The sequence below is a fragment of the Watersipora subatra genome, chromosome 3 (assembly GCF_963576615.1).
Source record: "Watersipora subatra chromosome 3, tzWatSuba1.1, whole genome shotgun sequence".
Lineage (NCBI taxonomy): Eukaryota > Metazoa > Bryozoa > Gymnolaemata > Cheilostomatida > Watersiporidae > Watersipora > Watersipora subatra.
In genome coordinates, this window is record NC_088710.1 from 65,419,125 (window position 1) to 65,441,821 (window position 22,697).

The window sequence follows — 22,697 nt, forward strand, 5'->3', positions numbered from 1 at the left end:
GATTTTCCTACCTTAAAACTAGTTAAGCAAAAACAAGTTCAATCAAAATGAATTGTACTGCGATTCAGAAGAAGATTTACTTGAGAACTGAGATTTAGTTATCAAGTAGTTTAGATATACAACTCAGAGTGACCTGAGGACAGATGTTTATTAATGTGGCAGGCTTCATAATTCAAAGAACTTCTGAAAATAACTCGTAGTTTTTCTCAAATGTTTATATCTAGAGTTGAACCAGCTATACATTTTAAATAGCAAACAAAACAAATATAATTGTTAGTTCTAGATTCACAACAGATGGATATAAAACAAGTACAAGCATCTACAGGAAGGATGTCACGGTCAACCATGGCGGCAGGCTTAAATTTTTAGCACCGATATAAGTTATGTAAATATTATTACGTTTCATTTTTAAATGCCGGCTGCGAGTATTGAAGTGATTGATGACAGTTAAATGTGAATGACACTCAAAGAAAATGTACTATTACTAAGTTCTATGCAGTGGCCAACGGTCACAAGCCTGGTATATATGGCAATTAGAACTTAACAGAAAGGAAGTCTGCTGCTATAACCGACAGCCCTTCACAGACTTTACTATTTCAGCTAAAGCTGAAGAATTTATGCTAGCCAAATCAAAATGCAACCCTCCTGCCTTCTATATTGAGAAAGATTCTGTTTTCACTCTCAACTCTACAATGAGCGGCTTTAGCTTACCAGATAGTCACACTAATACAAAACCTACTGATGCTGACTCCTGTAGTAGCTGCTTAAAGCTGGAAAAGGTGGTCAGGCAGCTGACTGAAAGAATCTGTAAGGTGGAAAATCAGTTACCAACACGAAGCAATAGTCTACCTTCATATACTTGTACAAAACTGGAAAAGCTTGAAGCCAAACTCCTGCTTTAGCATTTCAACTTACTGATATAAAAACATCAAATCAGACATAATTATGCCAATGTATGTCCTACGCAGAAAGAATCTCCAAACCAGGACACTTACACACAACCGTATTGCACTCCGATATCCACTAATCAACAGAAATACTCATACCAATTGCCTATACTACTACTACATCCTGCCAACAGAAACAATGCTAGTCAACTTAAATCAAGCTAAAACATCTACTACAGTATTTAAACCTGAAAATTGTATTGTCATAAGCAGCAGCATATATTTGATGCCATACAAGTGAAATATTTTGGAGCCTCATTCATTAGGCTTGTCAAAAACCAACAACCACTACGTACACGGAAAATAACATTCAAAGATGAACTCCAGCTAAAACGAGCGGTAGAAAATCGTGTATTATTTTGTAAGTTAAACGTGATCTTCAGAGTAGAGCATCTCTATGCCAACACAAACCTCAATAGACACAACAATGTTCATTAAATTGGTCAAATTACCCAGTGCTCGCGTGAACATACGGGGTATTCTTAAATAAATAGATGATGTAAAATATCTAATCAATAAATGCATTTTAAAAAATTTTCCTATTTTTGAAACACTGTTAAATATTTCAATAGATAGTAATTTGTTCTATGTTCCTAATTATGTTATACAGCGCAAAGATAGAATAGGTAGGCAAGGTGATGGTGTTTTGACCTATGTTCACTCTTCTACTGACTTCATCTTGCTACTTGATCTTGATAACAGTCTACCCGAATCTATTACTATAAAAACCTCTCAACTATACTCCAAACCATTTCTCACCTCAGTTGTTTACCGGCCTCTCCATTCTCCTGTTACATGGTCAGACACATTTGATAATCATACTGCAAATTGTAAAAACATCTGTCATGAGCTTATCATCTTAGGTGACCTTATTGTAAATTTAAACGCTCCCCATCTCAAATGGAGCAATATTTTAACACAACTGAATTTGGTTCAATTGTCAAACAAAACACTTGAGTCCAGAAAAAATCTCAATCGCTTTTTGACCACATATACACAACAAAACCAGATAACATTCATCAATCAGATGTACTAAAACTGGTATGAGAGATAATTATCTAATCTTTGCATCTCGCAAATTGGGCACCTCAACTACAGGACCTGAAAATCGTCAAAAAGCTAACATATTTTGTCTGGAAAAGCTTTTAAATTCAAGCTTTTCAAGAAGAATTAAAAAGAGTTGACTGGCTATCTATTTACCAATTCCTTTCTGGCAAGTCTATGCTTAACTCCTTTACTTCTAAACTAAATTCAATTATATTGCATCACTTGAAGATTAAGACCAGATTTTTCAAGTCCTCAGCTCTTCCCCTCTGGTCGGTCAGTGAAATTCTGAAAAGTATGGAAAAGAAAGATGAACTTGAAAGTCAGCAATTATGGAATGAATATAAAACACAGCAAAATTACATGACAAATCTGATACGTAAAACAAAACTTTATATTTCTAACTTAATTTCAGGGTCAAAAGCTAAGCATACCGAGAAGCTGTGGCAAGTTATGTGCAACACTTACAAAAATAGCACTAATCTATGTAAATACATTGTATGTCATCAGAAACTGATAACCCAGAACAGTCGTTGGGTAATGCTCTTAACAAACATTTGTCACCATTTCTAGAAGTTTAAATATCGAAAAGGAAGGCAGTTGGGCTCCTATTCCACAAAGCTATTCACACGTTTCAGATGCTATCCCACCTATACATACAATCAGCATAGTAAACATACTGCATCGTATTCGTTCGGACAAAGCTACAGGTATTGACAATATCGCGATTCGAATTCTTCGCGCATCACTGTCATTTATAATCATCTCGCTCACAGATATAATCAATAGCGCTATGAAGGAAACAACTTTCCCTGAGCTATGGAAGACTGTTATAGTTACCCCACTACACAAGGGTGGTGATAAAAACAATTTAACTAATTATAGACTCATATCTGTACTTCCTATACTTTCTAAAATTTATGAAAGACATATACTTACTGCACTTAAAATACACTCCGATAGCAACAAAATTATAAGCAGCTTACAGTCAGAGTTTGGAAAAACCACTTTTGCATTACCATCATTCATCATCTCTACTGCATTTGGTCAAATATAGTCAAAAATACTAGACGGCAACAATGGGTAAAAATAAAAAAACATCTCCTCAGATGCTCCCCCTGTAGCTACTGGCATTCCGCAAGGCTGAATTTTTGCACCTACTCTATTTCAATTTTTTATAAACTATTTACTAAAATTACCACTCCGCAGCACACCTCATTCTCTATATCCAAAACTGACCTTTCATGCCTCCAATCTGAAACAAATGCAGATCTAACACTTATCCAACAATAGTGCGTGACACATCAAATGTCTCTTAACATCTTAAAACCTCTTTTAGTAAATCCACTATTAAATTTCTCTCTGACAGTTTCTATATTTGACAATACCCTAACAAGACAATCCAATGCCAAACTACTTGGCTTTACCATCAACGACTCTCTATCATGGCTGCACCACATCTCATTCATTTCAAATAAAATACCATCTAACCAGCTAACCATCCAAATCTTATAATATTCGTCATCTTATGAACTTTGATACTGCCAGACTATATTACTATAATTTTATTCATTCTTATCTTATATATGGCCTACATGTGTTCTACCTTACAGCACCTGTAAAATATACCAACACACTATTTGTGTTACAAAAAAAGCTTTGCAACTCAAGTGCAAAGGCCTAAACCAACCCTATAAAAACCATCGCTTACCACCTACCAACTTAATAACAAGCTGTACTGGTGTTCTTCCCTCACCTAAGCTGCAACAGTACTTTACCTGCCTCACTGCTCATTCAATACCTACTCAACAATAACTGCCCTTAATATCTCAGCTATAGCTTTCAAACCATAAACCATGATCACAAAACCAAAACCAGATTTAAATTACTTAAAGCCATTAAACTACAACAAACTCAACAGTAACCTGATAAGTTCATTTAATCACTTCTGCACTCATTTAAGAACTCTACATCTACAATCTTTCAAAACAAAACTCAAACTACGCCTACTATCCTTTGACTAATAATAACATTTCCCATCTAGCCTTACCTATTTTAACATTTCTGTATTATAGTTTGTTTTCATAACTAAAAATCTATTTTCTTTATTTTTACAGAGGTTATGTTCGACCACTTTTTGTTTAAACAATTTTCATACTAATCCTCAAGCTTGCTTTTTACATATTTTATGCTTTCAGCCCTAACATTATTATATTAGTTAGACTACTTATAAGTTTAAAAAAAGGTGTATACTGTTTTTTAATTAGTTTACTAACTGTGGTACCTTGTGAAAAACATATTGTAAAATATGACCATTGATTACCACAATAAAGATTGCTCATAATAATACGCAATGTCCCGTGATGGTGAGAATTGGTCAGTTGGAGTCGGAGTTGCGTTTCTATGTACAAAAAGGAAAATCCAGTCAATTGAATAAAGGACACGTCAGCGAATCATAATTTGGAAACGATTCCTATCAATAACACGGGTAACAATCACGAAACCGTAATTCTTCAAAGATCTTTCAGGTAAGTTCGCGAATCCATTTTCAGTACCGACTTTAAAATTATTACATTTGGAAATCTCATGGCAATAGGGTGACTTATTCAGTGTTCTGGACATACATATCAACACGGTAAAGGAATCACCGAGATAATAAATTTTACTAGGTTTTGTGTTGTGTCAGAGTACTATGCCAGGCTACAAACCTTCCTGTTACATTTTAAAATAAAAGTGCTTCTGGCATGAAAACTAGCAGAATCGAAACAAGAATTACTAAAAGCAATGCTTATTGGTGGAGCTGGGTTTGTGGGTATTCATAAGTCTGATAAAACTCAGCTGGGCTGACGGTGACTGTCACAATTCACTCGTAGTTTAGCCAGTCAGCCTAAGTATGGCAGTCCAAACTGATTGTTAGTTGTTAGAAACGAGTTGTCATCGTGGCGGTAGGGGAGAGTGGGGCCATACCTGCCAACTCTCACGCATTGAGCGTGAGACTCACGCAATCATCCCAAAGAAAAAATGAAAATGCGTGAGAAATGCGTAAGATTTTTGCCCCAATTTCCACAACTTTATATATACTATCATTAATACATCAATTGCCCCAAAACCAAATCTCACGCATTGTCCCACTCTTGGGTTGGCAGGCCTGAGTGGGGCACGTTGAAAGGCGGGGCTCGTTGAAATATTCTTTAAATTTCTTGCTTGCTTGCATCATTTTAACTTCTTACTTCACTAACTAAAGAGCTTTCTAGGTCATCTTATGAGATATCCTAATTGCATGAAATAAAAAGAACAGCAAATTAGGTGAGCCATGATTTTGTAAAATTTAATGGTAATTTTGTGCCCTTTTATTTTTATATCCAAATTTTGAAAATTGCACATCTTTTTTGTATATCATCCCATGTTAACAAAAGTCAGCGGAGGCAGCTATAAACACGTTCTCTTCAAAATGCACCCACCAACTTCATGATGTTACATCATCCTGAGTTGGGATGAACATTTTGGTTGTTACAAATTATTATTTTTGGTTGTTACAAGGGTATGGGGCAAGTTGCAACGCGTTTTAATGATTAAAATAGTGGGGCAAGTTGCAACATGTCGCAACTTGCCCCTCTATTCTTATAGAGGGAACAGCTCGAGTAGTATTGAAACTGCTGTTTGATACAAACCTTGATGATGTAGTTAAAAAGTTAATCCTCACGATAAGCCTTTAAATTTCTGGGTAATATTGATATCGTGACTTCAAATATTAATATATATAAAGAGAAGTTTCTTCTTTATATCAACACTAGCTGTACTGCCCAGCGTTGCCCGGGTAATAAAAAAGTCTTTGGACAGAAAATTGATTTGTATTTAACATATTACAACATTTGCCATTCTAAATTTCAAACTAGATATCATGAGGAAAATGTTTTGTGTAGGGCAAATAAATTACAAAAAAATAAAACAACTATAAAAGGGTTTAGATGTAAATGTGAAATAATTAGCAAGTAATAGCTAAATTAAGTCTGTTTACTATGATTACAATAAAAGATGATTCAGTAATGATACAATTAATACGAGCTGAGAAAACAAAATAAAAATCCTGAGTGTGTTGAATTAATAATGATAATTCTTGCATAGAAGTAAAAAAAAGATTACTGTTCCACCAGAAGCTATCCATCAAAACTTTGAATCAATGATACTGGTACCTCTCGATAATGGTACAATGGGAAAATGAGATACCGTACTTTTTTTGTCTGACCGAACGGATTGAGAATGTTGAGGCTCTTCCTACGAAGATAATACAATTGTCCGTGTGAAAAGAGTTGGCCTTTACTGCGATTTTTAGCAATTGAACCTTACGAAAAACTAAAAATAGCAGTTCAAGAAAACACGCAAAAGCATTGTGTTTCAAAGAGTTAATAGATATCAGAGTTTTAAATAATACGTCATTTAGCGTGTGCATAATAAATAATGGCATGCTTCTGTCATGTAGTGACAATGCTTGGTAGTGTTCTCTAGTAGAGAAACACACTACCAGGACTAGGTTTTTTTTATAAGCTACCTTGGGTGGTCCTAACACTTATCAAGGGCTTCTTCTGGAACTGTCAGATTAACCTGAAGGGATACATTTTGCAACACGTCCAGTCTGACAGAGCCAGGTAGCCATTTCACTTGTCCAATGTGCGAAGGACAGAGGTGGATCTTTAACGTGCCCACATTGTCAGTGTGGTACACGAGGCCTCCAAGTTAAGGTTTAGATCCAAAAGACCCAGCAATTTAGGGTTGAAAGCTTGCTGAGAGCTTTTTGTCAGATTGGCCTTTAGCAGGGCTCGAACCACCAACCCCATGGTTGATAGTCAAAGATGATACCACTAAGCCACCCTGACACCCTGGGTGTCATATAGCGTGTGCATACGCTATATGATATATGATTGTGTCTTTGGTCAACACGCCTTGTATAGCTCAGTGGTGGGGCGCTTGAATTTAAAACTTGTAGTTGCAATCTTCAATGAGTTCAAATCCATCATAATGTGAAATTTTACATTCAAAGATTTTAATAGCTATAGCTCAATATACACAAACACACAGAAACACATACCGACAAACTTTGAGATATATATATATATATACTGTATATATACATATAGTATATATATACAGAGATGTATATATGAGATATATATATATATACTGTATATATATGTATAGTATATATATACTGTATATATAGGACGGATAGCGCAGTTGGTAAGGTGTTGGGACAGTGATCATTAGGTCCTAGGTTCAAACCCCAACAACTGCACCCTTCTGGTGGTCCTTAGACAAGACCCTTGCTTGTATAATGTCTATAACGTCTATAACGTCTACAACCTCTATGATGAGTGCAATAACCAAAGCCATGCCGGCTCGGACGTCGCCCGGTCAAACAAGGTCCGTGCTGCCTGTAGCTGAACAAGGACAAGGCAGTGGAAAATGGACTACTGGTTCAAAACGGATGAAATGGACTCGGACTGATAACACGGACCTCATGCAGTACGACTTTATGAGTGAACCTCAAAAGTGGGGCTATATGGGAAGCATGCGCCAACTGTGGATAAACATGCGCCCTAAAATGCCACTAACCGCTAAGCAACTTGTAGCTCAGAGGAGTAACATAATCAAGTGGCACCTCATATCAGAACTTCAGGTAGATGAAATTAGGGAACAGTTCACCCAAGTAACCTCAACCAACGAGGAGTGCATATCATCACACACCGTCACACATACACGATCTTGTGTTGACTCACAAGTTGAGGAAGACATGCACTTTGACCTTGACCCAAGGGTGAAGGAGCTTGCAGAAAATATCATCAACAAGATGTCAGCTGCTAATGATTATGGAAGCAGGGTACCACTACGGAGAGTTAGCAAGACCATACCCAAGAAGCTGTTAGAAGACATTAACTTGGCACTGGAGTCGATCTCAACTAAATTGATCAGTGAGACCTTATCTATGCCTTAATCTACAGTACAACAACCGTCGTCTTGGAAGAGATGGGTATTAAGCCACTGTCAACAAGGCTTCAAGCCATTCCATCTTGGCAGCTGAGGCTACAAAATAAGATCAAGGACTTGCGCAAGAAAGTAGGCTCAGTGAAAAGTCTAACCACAGTTTGGAGCGTCCAAAAAGGGAAGCCACAATAGAAGCTCTAGAATCTGCCAAACAGCAGCTAGTAGCACTCTCGGCACGACTGAAGCGGTACACCAAAGAGCGGGATAACAAGAGAATGAACAAACTGTTCATCAATAATCCATCTAAAGTGTATTCTCAGTTCAAAGGTGAACTGCGGAGGCCAATGTCAGATCCTCCCCGATCCAGCACCTCAAAGTTCTGGAAGAACATCTGGGAGAAAGAGACTACTCATAACACTACTGCAAATTGGCTGAAGAGGCTTAAAGAGAGCCACCAACACACTGTGGTTCAGCAAGGACTCGCCATCGGCGAAGTGGACATCAAGTGCAGAGTGCAGCGTATGAGGAACTGGGCAGCACCTGGCCATGACATGATTCAAGCCTTCTGGTTGAAGAAATTGACATCACTTCACACTAGAATGGCTAAACAGATGGAATGCCTAATAGAAGAAGGCGACCATCCGGAATGGCTGACCAAAGGATGAACTGTACTTCTAATAAAAGATCCAAAGCAGGGGCCGATTCCCAAGAATTATCGACCAATAATGTGCTTGCCCACCACCTGGAAACTGCTCTCAGGAATAGTTGCAGACAAACTGGAAGAGCACATGAGTCACAGAAAGGAATTGGGCACAAAACCCGAGGAGCCAAACATCAGTTACTGGTGGATCGGACAGTCTGTCAAGACAGCAGGAGAAGGCATGCCAATCTTGCCATGGCTTGGATCGACTACAAAAAGGCCTATGACTCAATTCCCCATAGTTGGATACTTGAGTGTCTCAGTATGTACAATGTTCACCCTGCTCTTGTGGCATTCATCAAGATGTCAATGACCAAATGGAAGACGGAACTGGAGGCTAATGGCAAAAAGCTGGCGAGTGTAAAAATTAAGCGAGGCATCTATCAAGGTGACTCCTTATCACCGCTGCTCTTCTGCATATGCCTAAACCCTCTAAGCAATATGCTGGAGAAGACTCACTATGGGTACCAGTTTAAGAGTGGCACTAATATAAACCACCTCTTCTACATGGATGACATCAAGCTGTACGTTAACAAAGAAAGGGACATTGATTTGCTAATACACCTCACTCAGGTATACAGCAAGGACATCGGAATGACTTTCGGTATTGAGAAATGTGGAAGGCTAATTCTTAAGGAAAACCATTCTATGCTCACAGATGGCCTAAGAATGCCAAATGGTACCATCAAAGATATAGAAGAAGGGTACAAGTACTTGGGGATTATGCAAAGCAACATCAACCACGAAGCCGAGGTACGTCACAAAGCCATTACTGAATACAAGAAACGCCTTCGGCAGGTCCTACGGAGCCAGCTCAATGCCAAGAACCAAGTCATGGCAATAAATACCTACGCACTGCCAGTAATAAAATATCCAGTAGGCATAATAAAGTGGACTGAGGAAGCCATCAAGGAAACAGATATAGCAACTCGTAAACTGCTGACCATGCATGGAGCACTCCACCCAAAATCTGATACTACTAGATTGTATCTCGATAGGAAAGATGGCGGTAGGGGACTCAAAGGTGTACAGCAAACAGTGAAGGAGGAAGAGCAAAGCATCAAAGCCTATGCAGCCTCTATGGCAGCTTCAGATAAGTTGTTAGCCAAATTTCAATCGGCTGCTCTTACAATGGACCTTCGCCCTGATGATGAGGAAATTGACTGGCACATGAAACCTCTTCATGGTGCTTACCACCGACAAATATCTAAGGTTGGCGATCTTCACCAGACATATATGTGGCTGAACAAAGGAAACCTAACGGCCAATACAGAGTCGCTAATCATGGCAGCCCAGGAGCAAGTGCTCCCAACAAGGCAACTCCAAACAAAAATCTATCACACTAGAGACGATCCTAGATGCAGACTGTGCAAAGATGCACCTGAGACCATCCAACACATCATCAGTGGATGCAAGCAGCTAGCAGGAAATGCATACACTGAGCGGCATAATCATGTTGCAGGTTTTGTGTATAGAAGTCTATGTGACGAGTATGGCCTTAATAAACCACAACACTGGTGGGAAGCTCCTGGTAAGGTAAATGAAAATGATCGCGCTAAGATCCTCTGGGACTTCTACATCCGGACTGACAAGCATGTCCTAGCAAACCAACCAGATATAGTGGTGGTGGGCAAGGAGAACAAGAGAGATACTATAATAGATATGGCAGTACCCAATGACTACAATATAGACAGCAAAGAAAAAGAAAAGGTAGAGAAATATCTCCCTCTTGGAGAAGAGATTGAAAAATGCTGGGATGTAAGAACAACTGTAATCCCAGTAGTCATTGGGGCACTGGGTGCAATAACACCGGCGCATAAAATGTGGCTTGCCCAAATACCAACAGCAATCAACTCAGGTGAGTTGCAGAAAAGTGCGCTACAGGGAACAGCTAAGATCTTGAGGCGAGTGCTCAAACTTCCAGGTCTCTGGTAGGAGACCCGAGTTAGAGCAGAAACTACCACCCGTACGGGTTAACCGGGGTGACGAATCAATTTTTTTATAGATGTATATAGGTTTTGTTTTACTGTGGAAGTTTGTTGTGATTGTTGTACAGTTTGAAGTTGTTTTGAAGTTCATAGCAAACCCTTTTCAAGTTTTTCTTGCTCAGATAATTGGTGGAAATTTGAATTGTTTGGCTGAAAATAAATTCAAGAGACGCAATTCCAAGACTAAAATTTACTATGAAAATCAAAGACTTTTCAATGTGCCCCATAGGGTGTTTCAACGTGCCTCCTACCGGCGTGCATTAACACACCAACTATGCACTTGGTACTTTTGTGATGTTTTCCAAAATGTACAACCAGCAGAATTGACATTTGGCATACAAATGGAAAACATATTTCTGCATCCTTTAGGATTATTTATATCACCTATATTCCAATATTTTCGGAAAGCGTTATACCCAAAGATGCATTTTTTGTTGCAACGTGCCCCATCCTGCCCTATTACAAGAAATCCTAGGATATAGTAAAATATTTATAGTGTTAAGTTAATTTGTTGAAACTGTTTTAGATCATTTGAATTTGATTTTAGTTGTTTGGTAAATTTGTTGTTGTTTCATTACATTTTATCTGCGATGGGACCACTTTAACAGCTAATTTAGCATGTAGAATCAGCCTTACATTTAATACTGATATTAGGTTTCCTTTGAAGGTAAAAACATGGCATGTACACGGTAAAACGGTAAAAAAAAGCCAATGAAGTTCTCCCAGTTTTAATTGTTCAAGCATAACTAACGTAAAACTGTGATATTTTTGAAGCACAGAAAATTAGTTTAGGTACATAATGGTGTTGAGTAATTTATGACACTAATGTTTAGAAGCAATCAAAAAGAAACTTTGATGTTACATAAAATGTAAAATATATTAAAAAATTGTTCTCTTTTGTTGTCACACACTGCTTCAGGTTATGATATATTTGAGCTAGAGGCTTCTTTGATTTAGCTTTTTAACCCATTTTACATTTCGTTGCCTTGGTCTAATAGCTCTGTGTACATTACTGGCAGCGCGTTGCGAAGGCTACAATCGCTAAAAATCAGGCATTTTTTTATTACTTAGAAGACATAGGCTATCCATTGAGATGCTGGAATCCACCATACATACAACAAAGTGCTATTGTAGACAAGTCAAACTTATAGCTTCATAGTTTGAACCAACCCTCCTACAATAAACAAGCATATTTAAGATTTCATAGATTAATTTCTTGGAATAGACATACTGTATTTGGAAAATTTGCTTGCAAAAACTAGTCAAACTAGATTACATCACATACTTTAATAGCACCTATAATCTTTTTTAATTTTTTAGATTTTTATGTAAATGCATTCAGTCAACTTGCTTTTAACACACTTGGCTGATTATTTTCTCAATCCATCTTTGCTAGTTTAACATCTGGTCTTGATAAAACTTATTCTAGACATTGTAATCACCATATATAACCATTTATTTTGATTACTGTATCCACCACTTTTCACTTCTGTCATCACTCATACTTTTCTGTAATGTTTATCAGCCAATCTTCCAACATTATGGCTTTTATTTCTCATATTTATTGAAACGGCTTTTTGTTACCTGGGCTATTTTAGAAGCTCCTCTATGCTCTGGAAGCTTGTAAAAGGTTGGTGAAGTAAGGATGTAGCTGCAACCTCCTTCCTTACCTCCTTACCATAAACATTTACACTTGTAGAAACGTATGATTAGAAAGCCACCTATTAGCTCCTCTCCAGCTTTGTAAACTTTCCTAGCTTTAATCCCTCTAAGTCCTTTCCTTTTGTTCCATCAATTTTTTATTGTTTTTGCATAACCTGAATTCTATTTTTGTATTGCTTTCATTAATATATCATTTTAGGACAAAGCTTGTAAAAACAGAGTGATATTCCCCTATAGTGGCATTTTATTAGATGTGATGTTCAAATGAAGGGTGACACTTTTCGACTTCCTTGTCAGAATTTTGGGAAGATAATTTTAACCTTTTACGCGCAGAGCGATGCTAACGTTGCTTATATTTTGCATTCTCCTTGCGCGCGGCGCAACATTAATGCCATTGGCTTCAGCATTTTTGCTAAACCATTTTTTATATACGTCGAAGTTTAGACTAAATTAAACCAAGAACTACTTTGAGTAGTTTAGTCAGGTACAGTTATTAATTATTTCGATGGTTTCCCTTTCTAAGTTTTAAAGCAAAACCTGTAAAGCTTTAGAGTTTAAAAATGGATTTCGATACACGATAAAAAGGAAAGCTATTACATCTTATGGTGTTCCTTAGGAATATTCTCATCATTCATCAAAATACTTCTAGTGGTCAGATTGTTACCACATTATGGACAAATCTGAAGACAACGATCGGATTTAGACCTTAGTGACTTTGAATTAGAAAGTAGCTTTGACGATTGTGACAATCGATCTTCTCAGGCACACCCTTACTAAAATCATGGCAACTACTGCAGCAACGACGAAAGAATTAATTGTTATTGATGTAACCGAGTCATTATTAATTTGTTAATACCGTTTGTGAACACTTTTTTACTGATCACTTTCTATTATGGGTTTGTAAAGATCGAAGAATGTCAAAGTGGGGACAATTAAAGGTGCTGTTTAATTGAAGGGTGGCACTGTATTTTTTAACCCTTCTTTTGTGGCATTCCATTAGAGGTAGCGTTCAAACAAAGATAGAGTTCAAATAGGGGTTTTACGATCATTAGTATTTTTGGCTGCATGGTTTGAAATTGTTTTAATAAATTGTAAACTGGCTCTATGAGATCAATAAATAAATAATCAGAGTTCTCACAAATTATGGTTGTTCAGTCAATAAGTTTCTTGAAGCATTTATGATCTAACAGAGTTGCACAGGCATTTATTTCTGCTAAGTTATATGTGTTGCTTACATTGAAAATAGCTGATATCCTGTAGTAGCCTCATAAGTTTCCTTGCAACTGCCCATATGCCTGCAGTTCAATAGCAGCTAATGTATTTTTAAGGGATCATATAGCAAAGTTTAGATCGTTAAACAGAACTGAAAAATTATTTTATAAAACCTTTCTGTAGTTGATGAAATCGCATTTGGTGTGGAATTCTTAATCGGTTTGTACATCACTGAATTTTAATGTTCTTTTTTATTGAATCAATATCAAGTCACAACACAATTGGTTTTTAATTAAAATATGTATATTTTGCTTTTTGGCTTGAATAAATTCAAATGCTTCATATGGCATAGATATGTAACGCTAAATAACATATACCCGTTATGTTATTTAGGGCTACATGTTGAAAGGACAGTTAATATTTTTACAACATGGCTATTCTTGGCTTTATGCAAATATATTGGTCTTTGTCTGGTATGTATCTAATGCTATGTGGTAGGTATGCTTCTGATTTTTTTAATTTTTGTAATTCAACTCCATAATCGCTTTTCGTAACTTGAAAAGCAAAATGATATGTTTCCAATTTATGATAACCCCCCTTATGCTGTATAACAAGTTGATATAACAGATCAGTCAGGATAAGCTGATGACCTAAAGTGTTAGCAGTAGTTAGATCAATAATCTGATTCTCCACATCAGCTCTCACCATTACATTTAAGTGATTGTTTCCATATCATGTTGGCTGCTATTTCAGCTCCTGAGAAAAGTGACACTCCGTGTTTGTTAACGCATTTCCTTAATTCTCATATAAGTAAGCGTTACCATTTGGTGTAGTTCTTGAACGATTGCTATGTGTTCTTGCTATAGCTGTACAGCTCCCAATTATTCCTTGTCAACATTTTCTATAAAGGCCTTGACTTGAATATTTGTCTCAGATTGTGCTAGTTATATTTACTGATTTCAGAATATCGTTTGCGATGAAGAATTTAGTCACTGTTGCCCTGCTCATCTTTATCGTTGCCTCTATTCAAATCCAAGCTAAGCTTTCAGATGTTAACTGTGGAGGTTGGTATTAGATTGAGCCACCTATCAAAGTCTGTTTGCATGCTTCTATAAATAATTTGCATTTATTCTAATTACTGTATGCTAAATACATCATATTCAGCTCAAAGTGATGAGAGGTAGTGTCCTGTGAGGAGAGGTAGTCTGCTGTGGTGAAAGGTAGTGTCCAGTGGTAGAGATAGTCTGCTGTGGTGAGAGGTAATATGCAGTGTCCAAAGGCAGTTCTCCAGGAGCCCCAACCCCCCAAAGAGGGCGGTATACTTAGAGGTAGTGTGTGTAATGTTGAGACGGGAAGCGAAGAAGAAGGTGGTGGACTGAGAGATAGGTTGCTAAAAGGCTGTGAGCTGAAACGTTGTTCCGAAAGGCAGTAGACCAAGAAATGCTGTACATGAGAATGTAACTTTTAAATAAAGTTTACCATGTACAAACCATCACAATCGCTCTTTTGCCTGATGAATTCTGAGCATTGATTAGTTTAGTAGTGAAGTTTTACTTTTAGTATGTGTTGTTTTTAGCCTGCCACATGCTTGTGGACCAGATCACTTGGGGAATCTCACAAACTGACCCTAAACGAACAATCCAGGTGGGAAGCTTTCGAATAATGCCTGATGGTTCACAGAGACTCAATGAGGTGAGGAGATAATTCCATGCATAGTCAGTCAATTAGTTTCAATTTTGATGTTTTGTAGAGTTTTCTCCACATGGTTATTTTTTGCAAAGTTTTATAGATCATAGTTCAAACGTTTCTTTTGTGAGCAGTGTAAACAAATTTTAGCTAAATTAGTAATGATTTTCTATATTTTAAAAAGTTTTACATATTCAAAGTGTTTTGGTTGAACACCATCGTGATTAAAAGTATTTAAATATTGTTAATGAAAATATGTTTATAGATACCGTTCAAACAGTCTGATACGCACATATCAGAGCTCCTTGACTCAGCCTGCTCTAACCCTAATGACTACTATCAAACAACTGATGAGCTGTCTGGTAGAAAGCTCTATAAACGGCAGCAACGGAGGGATGGCAAGCCAGCCTCGATGAAAAATGTTCAAATTGGGAAAGATTCGATGAAGATGCTCAAATTTGCTGTAAGTATAGCGAGAGCGACAATTGCGAGACTGCAGATTGCACCACTTTCACCACTTGCTTCTATTCGGCATCATTTCTGTAGAATTAGTAACCTTTTGCAATGCCCGCTACCAAATCTTACAGAGGTGCAACGTAAATGCATCCTTGTTTATCAGTCTACGAGATAACCTTGACAAATAGCTGGGCAGTCGATTATCAGCGATTGCTATACACTTCTCAAAATTGCTTTCATATTTAACGGTGCGAGTTAGAGTTGAGCTTTGGTACCACTTCGAATATATTAAAATGGAAGCGGCACAGCATAGTTTTGTAAAGTAGGTCTAACAATCTGACTAGGTAAGGTTTGAGAGGTGATGACAAACTTGTATAAAGTTTGCGGTTGGGTTACTGGACAAATGAGTAATTTATGGGTAAATCAAGTCAAACGGGTCTCCCATGATAAGCCATGATTAGTTACATAACTAAATATTACGCAAAAGTCTATCTGACATTTTCTCCACTTTTCTTCAACCATATTTTCTTTCGATAATGTTAACTCAATATTTAATTGGTTCATTCATCATGTCAATAAACAAGAAATATTCAAGTTTCTGTTTTTCCTAACTTATGCAATTTTATTATTGAATATAGTGTGAGGGGATTGCGGAGGACTTTGACGAGGAGATCACTAAAGTTTTTAAAAAGAAAGAAGATAACTACCTCTACAGCGTTTGTGTGCAAACAGCAGGTAAAGTACACCTAACAGTTATTTTTGGTCACTCACTGAATATTTGTTTTCTACTTGCCAATTCATCTTCGGCATGAGCAGTTAGAAATGGTTTCATCTAATGCAAATGAGCTGATTGTGGACATGTAGATCACTCAAGTTATCACTGTAGAGAAGAGAAGCACAGTTTGGTAGTTACCTTCTCTTGGAGTTAGAAAGATAACTCTGATAAGTTATTCATTCATCTGTTGACTGCCAATTGTTTGCTCCCTCAATGATAGACCATTTTCTTAATATTTATTTGTGTACAGTAAATGACCCTACAACATAAAAAAATCTGTTCTGAGAATAGTATGTTAGAGGGATTGGAGGTTATACAAACAGTAAATACAGGTATATGGGTCATGATCTCAGAAACCATGATGATTAAGTCGGGTGTGTAAGATTTTGAGTTATCTACACTAGCAGAAGGAGAAAGATCTCACAGTTATTTTGCAAAAAAAGATGATTCTAGCTTAATTACAGCAGATTTTTATGGTCAATAAACTGAATGCACGTTCACCATTAGTGTTAAAACATAGTTATGAGAAAACTGGTGTTAAAGTTTGAGAAACGAAAACCAATGCACAATTTTTTTTACATTTCATTACGTCATAGAAACCAATATCAAGGAATTGTGATATTTATCTAGATTTCTGTAATTACATACAAAAAACTATGCTGAATTCAAATCTAGAAACAGATTTCAGCTGGCTATCATGAGAATAGCTGTATATCACAAAATGTGTTACTTATTCTCAATTTTGCAGGTGTAAAAAACGGCTTGGCTGTATTGTCGATTTTGAGCACAGCCATGGTATCGCCTACAGAATCTTTAGGAAAATAATAACAGTAACATATCGCACAACATTGGAAACTATAAACTTCAATCTTATAAAATCGAATAATTAATCTTATAATAATCTTATAAGAATCTTCAGGGAAATATCATCATCACTCCATTCACTGTCACTGCTTTCGACATCAGTTGGAATACCAAAGTACTCATTAAAAGTGTCCAAAATGTCAGAGTTATCTTTAACATAAGCAAAAAGAATCGATTACTTTTACCGGACACTATATTTTAGTACTTCCTGTTTAGCTTAGTAACGGTTTTAAGGTTTTTTTTTTCGAGGGTTGGTTAAACTGGCTTCAGATCCGGAAAGATCACTCCTTGATTGGTCCGGATGCACGTGTTGCAAAAATCGTTACCAATATTACAAATTCAGTTAGTGCAGCTTCAAAGTCGGATAACTCAACTTCGTGATTTGTGACTTAACCAAGGTTTCTGAGATCGCGACCCATATAGCCTAATCCGTTCTAAGATTTTTCAAATTTCAATTCGGCATTTAATAAATGAAAAATTAAACATAACTTTTTAATTCAATGACTGTACAGTAGTTGTGGTATTATTGGTTTGTATTGAGAATTTTTTCCCCTTTCTTATTGCTTACACTTGGTTTAGGGTCCATGAAAACGGCAATTTGACGTTGTTAAGGAAAACGCACACCGTCAATGTTTATTTAAATCGATCTTTTCATTTGTTTTCTCCACAGCAATGTCTTTGCTGCAGAGCAAAATCGAAAAAATATTGTTTTTCTAAAATGAAATACATTGTAAGAGAAAAATATATCTTTACCAGTTTAGCATGATAAGAGCGGTGTCTGTCTGTCTATCCATCTGAGGCCAGGGTTAGGCATTAGGATAAAAGATTGCTCTCAGCGAGACTCCAACTCATGACATTCAATGTTTTAGACCGATACTCTAACATCTGCACAAATTGACTGCCTTTAGGTATTTCTTAATAATTATGTATCTACTTGTGTATTTCTACTAATTGTGTATCGACTGCTAGGGTACTAGTGCTGTGTATATTAATAGAGATACCCTATACGTTGTCTTTCCTTCTAAGCAGGGTTGGCAAAAATATCGATATTTTCAAAAATATATCACATATATATCATGATATTTATTGATATGTTTGATATTTATGATATTTTTGAAACAAATGACTTTTTTGAAAAAAATTTGAAGTTAGGTTGAACTTACATGGTGTTTACATTGTGATTGATGTATTTTATAGGTTGTATGGGACCAGTCAGCAATGTTTGATACCAAACACTTGATTTATTTTAGGCCTAGTATAGTAATATTTATAAATATGAAAATGTTCGTTAAACATTGGATTGGAAATCATGACATGAATGCAAAGTGCAAACAAAATAGTGCAAATAGTAAATACACACTATGATAGTCCAAGCATGTTCTAATGTCCTACTCTTGTCTAGGTATTTGTAAACAAACACCAGCTTGCCAGCCTTCACCACACCGAGACGATTTCTCAACTTTCTGTGAATCAGTCCACATGATGAAAACACACACTCAGCACTAGCAGTCAGAGTTATATAATCTTATTTATAGATTTTACACTGAGCCAGAATCCTTTGAAGCTATTCATTGAAAGATTTTTACAGAAAATGATGAGATACTCCGTCATCTCAGTGAGCCAGTGTAATGTGCTTACAATTCTGTTTATGGGTGTCAGATTGTTCAATTCAAAATCATGGATTATGAAGTTCAAAGGGCTGGTCTTCCAATAAGGCAATAAAATATAACAGTTTAACATGAGATGAGATAATCAGGCTAGGGAGATAGTACTGGGATGAAGGAATACAATTTAGATCTGAAAAACTCTTCTCAACTCATACACTAATTAATTGGTCTACAGGTCTAGCCAATGTCACCTCCTTAGTCTGGCTGTCTTTGTTTGTCTGGGTTGGGTAAGCCTAATAGGCCCCTACGCAAGTGTTTAATGATTTTAGGTGTTATTTTGTATTTTTAGACTGTTAGCAATAGTTGTAAGGGGAAAACAGAATGGTAAAATAGATATTTTTCAAAAATATCAAAGATATCGATTTTTTTGGCCCAAAAAATATCATATCTATCGGCGATATATATCGATGATATATATCAAGCGATATATATCAAGCCAACCCTGCTTCCAAGTGCGGTCAGAGGGAAAACGATATTGTAAGGCTAATTATGAGACTATCGTTATTCAAATCGAATTTGAGAATTTGCGTCGACTTAACTATTTATGTTTTATGGAATTTCTTACGCAATACGAAACAAAATCTTTACATAAATTCTTCACATTAATTGGAATTTATATAAAAGAAGATTGATTTACATTATATGGGTCCTTCCTCTAGTCTCATCAGACTGCATGACAAATGTCATTTATGGACATGGTCAATACGCGTAAGAGAGTTGCTCTTCTGGCAACAAAAAAGTCATGACTTCAGTCTGGTCTGATGTATTGTTATGAGAAATATATCAATCTCTTTCGTCCTCTAGCGGTTACCAACCATAAAGGACTTGTTCATTAATGATATCTCTGGCGGCTGATATCTCTGGCGTAACACAACTTTCAAATACATGTGCAAAGTTATCATAACTATGTATACTCCAGCAGAATTGCAAAAGGAATGCATCTACTGAGTTACATTGCCGAGTACTTCATCGGTGAGTTGCGTCGCGTCTGCGAAGTGCGGTTTCGCAGGCTTATCTTTACTTGTCACGAGGAAACATCTTAATAGTGTAGGAGATACTGTTTAAGCAAATAATACTTGTAGGATACTGATAAGGGTAGATGTTTGGTATCTACGAGTTAGTGGTTGGAGCAAAGGTATCTGTCAGGTTAGGTGCCGGTGTCTCGAGATTCACCTGTAAGAAAATGTTTCATGTAAAAGAGGCGCTGTGGGATACTAAACCTTAACTCAATATGTCCAGGAATGGCTAACGGACAAGAAATGACCCATCAATGCCAGTGTGTACTATTTTAGTTTCTGTCAAGCCACTAAATGCAGTATAAAGCTGTGATTTCAAATGATTTCATGAGCTTTCGATGGCGAGATTACATTCTTGATAATCTATTTTAAAAATATCGAAAAAAATTAATGATCAACATGGGATCAAGCTGGTAGCTTTAGGTTTTGTCATAATCTAAATACTTACAAGACAAAGCAACAATTTATGCCCACATGAAATGAATATGCATGAAATGCTCAGATTGATAAGCTAAAAGCTATGAAGGAATTATAGTGCTGTCACCAAAGGTTATGGCAAATACAGCAAAGCATTTTCAGTTGTACCGAATGATACAATGTGATTAAACGCCAGTAAATAACTGAATCCTGCATCGCCCAGATATATATGTATTTGAAACGAAAATAGTGCATCGGTTTTGCAGATGCAGTCACATTTACAAATTTAGGACAATGTAAATTTATAATTTGAGTCTTGTGAATCAAATAAACAATAAAAGTGTAAATAAAGGCAAAACTTTTATTTGGAATGATTCTTCAATTTCTGTAAACCTGTTAAAAAAATGATTCAATTTTCGCAGATGCCATCAACGCAAAAATGGCGTTGCATCCCTTTAGCTGCTGTTTCTATCAAACATGGCAAGTGAAGCATGTCTCTAGTCGACCTATAAATTGATTGATTAGTTATTCTTCCTGCTGCACTGATGTCAAAGCTGCTAGCAGAAGAATTAAATGTTACTTTATTCCGTGTAACCTTAGGGTATTTTTATAGATGGCAAAGCAATCAGCAATATGCTAGACTAACACAACTGGTACAATAAAAAAAGGAGTGTTATTGCGTTTTATCAAAGCTGTGCTAATCTATTTTAAATGTCCCCAGCCTTTGTGAAGCATTGGGTTGCTCTACCTACCTGACTGTATCACACTTGTTGAATTGACTATCCTTTACCAATGAGTATGTCCCTAAGTTGGTGAGCAAGTTAACATATGTACTTCATTTTCCGAGCTTTTATTACAATGAGAATGACTTTCAATATGACTTCCATAGATCTTACCTGTGGAATAAAAAATAATTGGTAGACAGATTCACAATTGAAACAAACTCGTTTCAATAATAACATTTGAAAATGCAACTTCAAAGATCAAAATCTGCCCTATTGTCACAGTTGCTATAGAATATACTCAGGGCGCAATTAGAGACACTTGTCCCCTGGTATCGCACGACTACTGGACATCTGAGTAGTATTTGGTGCTTGAAAGTTCTTCGATGGCTATAATCTTTGGTGAATTTTGATACACAAGCAGCAGTGATCTTGCTAAAAGATATGCATACTAAACATCAGGATACCGCATTCTGGCTAGTTTAGGCTGCATCTATGTGGTAGGATTATTATCAGGGTGGGCTATACCGTTGCTGAGAGAAAAAGGGGGTGTGTAGTAATCATATGAGGGAGTTCAATGAATAAATCCAGTCACAAGGGATGTCAAGATAAGGTCATGATTTTAAGCTTTGTCTAGGCATATGCGGGGGGGGGGGGGCATATGCCTCAGCATTATGCAGCATCATGCGCTCAGCAATGACCTATTAATAGAACTAGCCTTTATTCTCCAATATTTTATTGGTGTTCTCTTCCCGTCTAAGGAATCAGCCAACTTGATTTCTGCTTTGGGGATTCAGACTGTTACCACAATTGTTTGAAATAGCATTTCTTAATATGCTATATTTTCAGATCTGCCCTGTAGGTGTGGGGCATCAGTGTAATGGTTTTCGCTATATATCGTGTACATGGATTAAGAGACACAAATTAAGGCGTTTAATAGTGTTACTAGTTGTTTACTGTTCTTTTAAACCTTGCTACATCGTATCGATCATGCCATGTAACTTAGTTATTCACTGCTGTAGTATTCCTACATTTGGACTTGAGTATATTTTATATATGAAGACACCTGTATGTTGCTGCAGACAATTAGAGCAAGTGATTGCTGTTCTTATCAGAGGTGTGCTTAGAGGACCAGCTCTATGATGTGAACCCTGAGGAGGCCGAGGAAGATGGTGATGAAAGTGAAATGAATGGAGATGTGAAATCCGAGGCCGACAGCGAGGAGGATGAATACAGTGCTGATAGCAAGGAGGATGAAGACAGTGCTGATAGCAAGGAGGATGAAGACAGTGCTGATAGCGAAGACGAGAGTGAAACTGAGGGAATCAGCAATAGGAGTGAACTCTGACCCTGAGATTCCTCATACTAACCGTCCTTAAACTGTATACCAGGAATGCTGTGCGTCCCCTTTGCGAAGGTCACAGAGCATATCATGGAATGAGGAACTTGTTCCACTTTTAATAATGCTAAAGGGCTAATATATCACAGACGGACAGTCTTTTGTTTGAATAATCCAGCCCAAATACAATCCTGGAATGGTTGCTCTTTGAATATAGTCCACT

General features: G+C 36.9%; 1 protein-coding gene across 2 annotated transcripts; it reads left to right on the top strand.

Moving 5' to 3' along the window:
* Nucleotides 1–14,485: 14,485 nt before the first annotated feature.
* Nucleotides 14,486–22,567, top strand: LOC137391780 (protein canopy homolog 2-like). Of its 2 annotated transcripts, XM_068078310.1 has the most exons (6): nucleotides 14,486–14,596; nucleotides 15,109–15,224; nucleotides 15,484–15,681; nucleotides 16,313–16,409; nucleotides 22,251–22,354; nucleotides 22,385–22,567. In XM_068078310.1, exons 1-6 carry the CDS (start codon nucleotides 14,509–14,511, stop codon nucleotides 22,481–22,483), a joined length of 702 nt encoding a protein of 233 aa, XP_067934411.1. In that variant the 5' UTR covers nucleotides 14,486–14,508; the 3' UTR covers nucleotides 22,484–22,567. The 2 variants fall into 2 exon arrangements, with proteins under 2 accessions (XP_067934411.1, XP_067934410.1); XM_068078309.1 differs by having other exon boundaries at nucleotides 22,251–22,567.
* The last annotated feature ends 130 nt before the right edge of the window (nucleotides 22,568–22,697 follow it).

Bases quoted from the DNA above. Each gene is read 5' to 3' on its own strand.
- LOC137391780 (XM_068078309.1), top strand. From the start codon at position 14,509: ATGAAGAATTTAGTCACTGTTGCCCTGCTCATCTTTATCGTTGCCTCT. The intron at 15,225-15,483 runs GTGAGGAGATAA...ATATGTTTATAG, and splicing joins GTTCACAGAGACTCAATGAG to ATACCGTTCAAACAGTCTGA. The intron at 16,410-22,250 runs GTAAAGTACACC...TGTTCTTATCAG, and splicing joins CGTTTGTGTGCAAACAGCAG to AGGTGTGCTTAGAGGACCAG.